The sequence below is a fragment of the Glycine max genome, chromosome 10, assembly GCF_000004515.6.
Source record: "Glycine max cultivar Williams 82 chromosome 10, Glycine_max_v4.0, whole genome shotgun sequence".
Classification (NCBI taxonomy): Eukaryota; Viridiplantae; Streptophyta; class Magnoliopsida; order Fabales; family Fabaceae; genus Glycine; species Glycine max.
Genome location: NC_038246.2, coordinates 9095671 through 9105181, shown reverse-complemented (window position 1 = coordinate 9105181; position 9511 = coordinate 9095671). Strand labels below are relative to the sequence as shown.

The 9511-nt window shown below is 39.8% G+C and overlaps 1 protein-coding gene across 1 annotated transcript; it reads left to right on the top strand.

The window, feature by feature from the left end:
• The first annotated feature begins 381 nt into the window (after window positions 1-381).
• On the top strand, window positions 382-981 carry LOC102662886 (uncharacterized). The gene has a single exon (XM_006589803.1). It carries the CDS (start codon window positions 382-384, stop codon window positions 979-981), a length of 600 nt encoding a protein of 199 aa, XP_006589866.1.
• The last annotated feature ends 8530 nt before the right edge of the window (window positions 982-9511 follow it).

Sequence of the window (9511 nt, the reverse complement as noted above, 5' to 3'; positions counted from 1 at the left end):
ATACTTCTTATTTCAAGAAAGAATTTGACTACTTATTATTTAAATACATTTTAAAAGAATATAGTAATATTAACTTTGTTTATATGTTTACATTTAAAAGGGGTGTAGAAGACAGTAAAACACGCAAGCTCATAAAACGTGTGAATACATTGGTGAACTCAAAACTTGTGCTGGCCCTAGCAACAATAGTCTCTTTCACGTTTCATGTTTATATACTAACGTTTACACAAACTCTGTCGCCACCCTCTTTTCCGCTTAAAGAAGCAAATTCCACTCTCCCAAGTTTCCATTTCCCAGTTAAAGCCTTCACAAATCCCCTTCAAATAGGTAAACATTGCATGTTCTCATGACAAAACTATCTCCATCACCGTCACTGTTACAATGCCTAGGGAAAACTGTGACCCCGACTACTCCCTCCGTCTCATCGCTGCCACATCCAACATCCTCCTCTTCCTTTTGACACTTATGGTTATATGGATGGTGTTTTCTCCACACACCCCTGCCGTTAAAGTAACCTACCTCACTGTCAACAAATTCAACATCACACCCCGGGAGGAATTAACGGCCGTGTTTAACGTCGAAGGTATTCTCAGAAACCCTAACATCGCACTATCCCTCACGTACGAGAGGCTAACCCTAGCGCTCTGGTTCGGCAACTTTACCATTTCCTCGGTGGTTGTTGAACCGCCGCCGTTCTCGATCCGAGGTCATACCCATGCCCCGATCCGAGCCCGGTTCGAGGTGGCGGGCATGCAGATACCTAACTGGGTGGCCAGTGAAATCGCGGTGCAGCAACGTTTTCATGGTGGGATGGATTTTGGAGCCATGTTGGATGCTAGGTTTAGGTACAAGTTTGGTATGGAGAGCTCCAAGGTTTTCAGTATCACGCTTCAGTGTTACCCACTGCGCGTTGAACTCCCTCTAAACGACATCATGAACAACGGAAGGTTGGTTGAACCTTCCGATTGTTACGTAGTTTAATATGTGACCAATTTCATGTAATCTGCACTGGAGTGTGCTATGCAAAATTATTATGGTATACTTGGGAAATTGATAATGTACATTAATTAATTAGTCTGCTGTGCAGTTGATATGAGATGTATGTTATCATTTCAAAACTCTAATACCTAAATTTGGGAATTATGATTGATTGTTGTTTACCAAACAAGGTTAAAACATAAGATGTTGGGGTGATGTGAAATCCTGGTGTTTTGTTCATATGGGTGGTGAAGTTTACTCTTACCACACTGAGTTGAGATCGAGTAAGATGTGTGGTATGAATGAGTGTTAATATTTCAATCAGACTTCATGACAGACAGAAGGTTATGTGGTTATGTTTTACCTCTTAGTATTTGAAATATATCCACACATGAACCATAATGTAATCAAAATAGCAAAAATAAAATTGTGGAAAAAATGTCCATCAAAAAAGGTTTACTACTAAGCTTCAAGATCTAAGGTTTACATTAATTAATAATATTTATATTATGAAGAGCTGCACCAAACATTCTCTAGAACTGCATTTGAAAGATGTGAAAGACCTTTCTTACCAAGCTACTCTCATTTGCTAAACAAAATGGAATCTAATTTCAATGTTTTTTTTGCCAAATGTTGTTCTTAATTCTCTCAATCTGTCTAAAATTTGGATGAAAGAATTTGTTGAAGATCAAAGAATAACAATGTAGAAAGCACACCCTGCTGCATACTGCATAGCAGTTAGAAGGAGAAGGAGCAACCAGTGCAACCTTCCGGTATCAATGTTGTTAATTTTGTTGTTGGGAGGGAACACAACTAGCAAAGGCTAATACTCAACCATCAAAGGTGAACCCTGGTCCGCATGATATTACATCACCAAAACGTAACCCTGAGAGCCGGACTTATACCATGGTTATCCTATGAAGTTTCATATGTGAGAATTTTATGCAATATGTGCTGGGGTGTGTTTTTTACATTGTCCTCATCCACCGTATCTATTATAATAAAGAATCAACAATTTTCTTTTGTGTGTTGTGTTGTGCACTATATGAGTTACCCGTAGATGCATTATAAAGTGTTCAGTTCATAGATTTTAGATTATGTATCTGATTTCAGAGTTCAATGCTATGTAAAGAATAGTGTACTACAAAGCTTGAAAATCTAGCTTTCCAATAATGATGAATATGCTTTCTACTTAGAGCTTTTTTGCCTTATTTTGTCAATCTATTTTAAATTTGAGATTATCTAATCTTATTGTTTTGTGATTGCTTCTATGTATGCCAAACTTGGAAGTCTTTTTCTCTACTTGATGTAAATGCTTTGGGAGTAAAGAAGTTAATAAAAGTTTGTTGGTGCTGTTCTCTTTTTAGAGGATAAGCGTTGGTGTAATGGTGGGGTTATTGTCTTGTGATCTGAAATTCATGGATATAGTAAGCAGTAACAGATTCTCTGCTTGTGGGGGTAAGGCTGCGAAGTATATACTCCCAAGAATCCAATAGGTGGGAGCCTCATTCACTGATGTTGTGTTTTATTCTGATAGAGTTTGGCCTATTTAGCTGGATTTTATAGCCATAAATTTATTCCAACGCATCTTTTATCTTCCACACATGTTTTCTTTGCTTCTAATTCTATGTCTGACTTGCAGAGGGATTGAGCAGCTGTTTTGATTTAATGGTCTTTCTCGACTTTCTTTCCTCTGTATTTCTTTCCATGAGAGTATTCCCTATCGTTCTGTTTTGTACTCTTTCATACAGTTGATGTCTTACATGACCTGTACCATCTATCAAGTCCATGTCGCAGGTTTTAACTTGGAAGAGTTATTTTATGTTATTTATCATAGAATTCATGACTTGTGATGCATTCATTTTTTTGGGTAGAATCTCTTTGCACTATAGACCAGTTTTTATGTTCTCTCTTGATCTTTCTCAAAAATGTTTCCAACCTATAATAATAGTGTCTAGCCAGATTAAAATCTTCAGATGTTCAATGCCTAAAACCGATGGTGTTAGAATGCTTGGATTTGCTGCCTAATGAAAAATCATGGAGAAGTTGAAATCTACTCTAATTGGATCCTCTACTTAAAATACTATTTATGAATGTCTACTTGATTTAACTAATTGGATTATCAAATCCTCTGGATCAATACAAGTCATGGAGAAATTGAAATCTTTTCTAACTAGATCTTCTACCCAAAATACTATTTATGAATGTATACTTGATTTTACTCATTGAATTATCAAATGATATAGAGTCAAAACTAGTGATGCTATGGGAACCAATATTTGGTCTTTGACTTTTAGCATGGATAAGTGACTGAGGTTGGTGCACTCTAACTGTGGTAAGCAAAATGCAAAAACAAGATATAGTATCATGAGTCAGGTGTGATATGATGAAAGGCGAGTGTGCTGCAAATTTACTGACCAACCTTGAGAAGCTTGCAAATTGATTAGTGTTTTGGTCCTTGACTAAAGTGTAAGGTTAGAGTAAGGCAGAATTAGGAGTATGTAGGTAGTGACATTACAGCTTTATGTGACTAATATGACCATTTTCTTCACCATTACATTTCCGTGCTTTTAGCAGCAATTCTAGGAAGACCTACATAGAAAAGGAAAAAAGTTTCTGACTGGGGGTACTTATCTTCATTGTATATCTATTTGAACATCAATTGCTTTAAATAAAACTAATATTACTGTGTTGGAAACTTGCTACACTATATTCCTGGGTTTCCTTGAGTTCATTAATGCAGCTGGTTTTTCCGGCAAGAGCAGGATATACATACTTAACCCATACTGTCAGAACTCAAATTGGCAAGGATTGTTAAGCAATTATTGTCTCACGTGAGGGAAATGGAACTGTTCAGCATCAAGTATTTACAACTGTCCAATCAATGCAGTTACCATAATAAATAATTTTGTATCTCCATTGTTTACCAATGATTTTAATGCTAAACTCATGTTCATGCTTCTTGGTCAATATTACATGGGAAAAACAACATTTAATAAACATTTTTTAAGATGTGACTATCTATAGGAGCACAGGTTGCTATTAGAGTCTCTAGTCACAAGGATCTGATTTTCTCCATGTGTTTCTCTATATGTAATGCTATGATTTTTCAAACTACCTAAGATGGGCAAAGCAAATGCAATGTGGTAATTAATTGTCATCATGCCATTAATTCTATGATTCATATCAACATAGGATTCTATGACTTTGAGCTTTATATTTTGTTAAGTTAAATAAAGGGTAAGCAAATGACATGGCTTAAACTTTAAAGTAAGTTGGCTTGAACTATGAAGATACACCAATGAACATCGTCACATTTATGAAGAGGTTTTTGAAGTCACATTCTAATTGCTTATAGGTTGTTGGCTAGTTCGACCAAAAGTACTTATCAAGCACATGTGAGTATTGAATGTAAATGACACAAGTTATTTTATCTTTTTTGCCTTCTATAGCAGATTACCTATAGTCTCTCTACCTTCAAACAATATATATGTTGTCTTAGTTCATGTAGTACTTGAGGAGTAATGTGTTATGGACTTCTAAGCCGTCACTGTTGCTTTGTGGCCACTAGTATGAAAGGGATATGTTGTTTTTGGCGATTATGACAAACGTGCCTCGTCAATTATCAGTCAGTCAACAGATTACTTTCTGAAGTTAGCCTATCTTCTGCTTCCTTGCTATCTTGACATAAACTTTAGCAGTGTTAGTAGAAATGAATTTCTCACTTATCTCTTTTAATTTGTTATTGGCATTCATGATCTGATAGTTGATGAAATGGTCATATGATAATATTTATATATATGGATGCTTAAGTAATGGAGGAAATCTATGGCAGGCTATAATTAAGATAATGCAACCAGTGGTCTTCTTTCTTGTAAAAATATGTTTCTTTGGCTGCTATGGGTTGAGCATAGCCACTTGCTGGTTTGCAATGTTGAGGGATGCAATAATGAGTTTCTATTAATTTGAAGAGCCCAAAAAATTTTCAGACCTTGCCATTGTTTGTTGGATCAATCCTATGTTTCTATTATGCTGGAAGGCTTTGGAAAAGTGAGCATCCAACAAAAAGTCCTTTTGTGTGGGGTAAATGTTTTGCATGGGATCTGGCTCCCATTTTGTTTTGTGCACTGGCTAGTAAGTTTTGTGCTTTTGTTCTTTCGCTCCTTCAACAGTTTGAGGCTCAATAGGTGTGCAAGTTAATTCTTGCTTTCAGTGGCACATTTGATAGCATAGTTAATTGATTTGTAGGTTGAACATTTTGAAACTTTGATTAGACAAGGCACACAAACTTGGACATATCTATTGGGAATAAGACCCATTAATTTTAAGGATTGGGTTATGGCGAGAAGAACACTGAACCAGTCATATTGGGGTGACTCCAATAGTAATCTGCTCCTGTCCTAATATACCTTATATGGAATGTTAGATTAGGCACGAATAATAGAGAGAATGTGTAGAGAGAGAGTGAGTAGAGAGAGAAACACTGGGTGGAGGAGAGATAGGTTGAGAGGTAAGAGAGTCTGGCGAGATAGAGCGAGCTTCGCGGAGGCATCCCGACGGCACCATGCCGGAAACATAGGAAAAGCTAAGCTTAAACACACTGTGACTAACTGGAGAGATCATAAGGATATTACATCCTTCTATTTCTCTCGCTTCGCTGATGACATCATAGAGAAAGAGCTCTGGTACGATTTCAAAAAATGGGGGGACGTTAGGGAAATCTTCATCCCAAACAGAAGAAATTTCACGGGGAGAAGGTATGGCTTTGTTAGGTTCAAAGGGGTGCAAGATATCCCTTGGCGAAGCAGCTAGACAGGATCGTCATAGGGGGGTTGAAACTATTCATTAATCTCCCAAAGTATGGAAGGGAGGTGAAGAGGGAGGCAGCTATAGCAACCCAAACACGGCCGTGCATGGACAGAAAGCAAGGAGCTGAGGCTCGAACCCGCCATATGAAGCCAACATCATACGCAAATGCGCTGACACGAAACATCAGGCGGCCAGGATATCAGATGACATCAGACATCCACATCAACCATAAAATTTCATCATCCTTGGTTCACATTGAAGTTAAACCAGAAGACACTACGTGGCTGAAGGAAGCGTGGGTTGGGCGCCTCAAAAACCCAGCTATGTTTGAATGATTGGAGGACGAGCTTCTCTGGGGGAATGGAATGGATGTAACACCTAGATACATGGGTGACGATCAAGTCCTCTTGCTGGGTCTCACTGACACTGAAGCGGACCGACTCATGAGTGGCAGAAGAGCAGGAGGTACAACGGTATTCTCCTCTATTGAAAGGTGGAGTCCGAGCTTGCGCGCAGGATGTAGGCTGACATGGATTCAATGTTGGGGGTTCCCTATCCAGTCTTGGAATCCGAAATATATTAATAAGATCGTTGCCGTTATGGGAGAGCTGGTGGACTTGGATGACTTAGTGGAGGAGAAAAGAAGATTGGACAGAGCGCGGGTCCTTATTAAGACTCTTTGGCGGCCGTTAATTCAACACACGGTGGAGGTAGTGGTCGGAGACGAAAAGTTCATGGTTCACATCGTCGAGGAGTGTTGCGGTGATTATCAAGATTGTATCCGGAGAAGGAGAAGCGTCAGAGGGTCATCGGAGGAGATTAACTCCAACGATAGCTTCTTCGATAGCTCCTTGCACATCAACTGGGACCTATCGGACAACGTGCCACACTTGCTGGAGTTGGAATCACGCATTGCTCTTCACGGTGTCGAGTCGAAGACCTTTGCCGGCGTCGAAGACTAGGGGGTGCCACACTTGCCGGAGTCGGAATCGCGTATTGCCCTTCATGGCGTTGAGTCGAAGGCCTTTGCCGGCATCGAAGACCAGGGGACGTTCCTTTTACCCACTGGTCACAACGACCACCGCTACCCATTGGATATTGATAATAATCCTCGGGTCAGCGGCGGAAACCAGTCAACATCCCTGCATGGACCAAATTTGAATCCTACTTTGCAGGTATCGACCACCAACAATACTGACGTTATAGTAAAAAAGGGGGTGAGGCAGTGGGTCAGCTTACTTAATAGGGATGCTGCTCCACAGAATTATCACCAAAATAGCAATGAAGGCAATGGGGAGTCTAGCGGGTTGGCAAAGGGTCAAAGGGTTTTCGGTGTAGAAGCAAGTGACGTGGTATTGGCTGAGGATAGCTTTGATACATGTGGCAATTTTAAAAATAAGGAGGTGGAGGGTCCTGTCTCTGAAGAAGCAGCATGTATAACACATCAGGACCAGGATATTTCCAATTATACCCCCAAAGACAAAAGTTCCAAATTGGGCCTTAATCCACAAGCAGGGGGTGAAAATACTTGGCAAGTTTATTCACGACAGAGGAAGTGCCAAAAGAAATCAGACTTGGGCCTTTCTCCATCTAACACAGCAGCTGCACCATATAACGGAGACACACAACCTCAACACACAGATTTCGATACAGCAAGGGGAAACACACAATGATATTCAGGATCTTTCCTTTCAGCCACATGTCAGGAATGGAGTCATAGAGGCAATCCCAAATTCTGATAACCAATATACTCTAGAGGCAATTCAGATATGGAGCATGGCCAAACAATTGGGCCTCACTAGAGGGGGAAACAAGGAGGCAATCATTAAAAAATTCCAGCAAATGGAGGAAAGGGACAGGGTAGAAGCAAATAGAAGGGTTGATAGCAACAGGAATCAATGAATATAATCTCCTATAATGTTAGAGACCTAGGGAGGGGTGTAAAATGGGGAGCAATTAGGAGATTGATTAAGCAGGAGGGTGTGGATATGATTTGTCTTCAAGAGACAAAGAAAGAAATGGCTGACAAAGCTATGTGTCAGGCTTTATGGGGACATGCAGAGGTAAGTTGGGAATTGCTGCCAGCTATCAATACAGCAGGAGGCATATTATGTTTGTGGAGTGATAAATCATTTAAACTGCAGAGGGAAATCACTGGTAATGACTTTATTTTACTGGTTGGGGAATGGGTCCAAGAAGCACAACTGGTCACCCTTGTTACTATTTATTCTCCATGTGACATACACAATAAAAGAATTTTGTGGGATACAGTAAAACAGTTGAGACATTCAATGGATGGGGGGCTGTAGTGTATTTTGGGAGATTTTAATTCCATAAGGAGCTCAGATGAAAGGTTTACCAATGTCCAAAGCTTGCTCGAGGATAGCTGTATCAGAGAATTTAATGAGTGGATAGATGAATTGGAGGTTATGGAGGTTCCTTGGCTGGGCAAAAAGTTTACCTGATATAGACCTAATGGCGCATCTAGGAGCAGACTTGACAGGTTCTTAGTTTCTCATGAGTGGCTTACAACATTCAAGCTACACTTCCAAGGAATTTTTCGGATCACTGTCCAATTGTGCTTCGTTCTAAGGAGATTGATCGGGGCCCAAAACCTTTTAGGATCATGGATTGCTGGTTACTTGATAGGTCATTCAAGGAAATTGTTCATCATAGCTGGACATCCAATCAGCAATCAGGGTGGGGAGGATACATCCTTAAAGAAAAAATTAAGAAATTAAAGCATAGTTTGAAGAGGTGGAATAGAGAACATTTTGGAGATACTTCTACAAAGGTAAAAAGGATTGAATCTGAATTAAACAAATTGGAGGAAGACACAATCCAAAGACAACTATCCCAACAAGAAGAGCAGAAAAGAAAGCAGCTGTAGGAAGATCTATGGGCAGCAGCCCAGGCTCAAGGAGGGTGATTGCAATTCTCGGTATTTCCATATGATGATAAATGCAAATCGTAGTAACAACTCTTTAAAAGGGGTCCTGGTGGATGGAGTATGGATAGTTGAGCCTCATAAAGTGAGGGAGGAAGCTAGGGCTTTCTTTTCACAAAGATTCCTTGAACCAAACCTTCACAGGCCCACACTTGATGGCATTACTTTTCAAACCATCACCCAGCAGCAGAACAACATGCTAGTGGCACCTTTTTCAGAGGAGGAAGTGAGGTTGGCAATATGGGAGTGTGGTAGTGACAAGAGCCCCGGGCCTGATGGACTTAACTTCAAATTCATCAAGAAGTTTTGGCAGTTGATTAAACCTGACGTCCTTCATTTTTTAGAAGAATTTTATGCTAATAGTGTTTTTCCTAGGGGATGCAATGCATCCTTCCTAGCCTTAATCCCCAAGGTGGCTGACCCACAATACTTGAATGATTATAGACCTATATCTCTTATAGGTTGTATGTATAAGAGAGTGCTGCCCACCATCATTAATGAAGCCCAATCTGCTTTCATTGAAGGAAGATACTTACTTCAGAGTGTACTTATAGCTAATGAAGTGATTGACGAAGCTAAAAGGAGTACTAAATCCTGCCTTATTTTCAATGTTGACTATGAGAAGACATACGACTCGGTGTCATGGGATTTTCTGCTATATATGTTGAAGAGATCAGGTTTTAGCTCTAAATGGATAATGTGGATGGAAGGGTGTCTGAAATCTGCCTCAATTTCAGTCTTGGTAAATGGCAGTCCCACAGCGGAGTTCCTACCCCA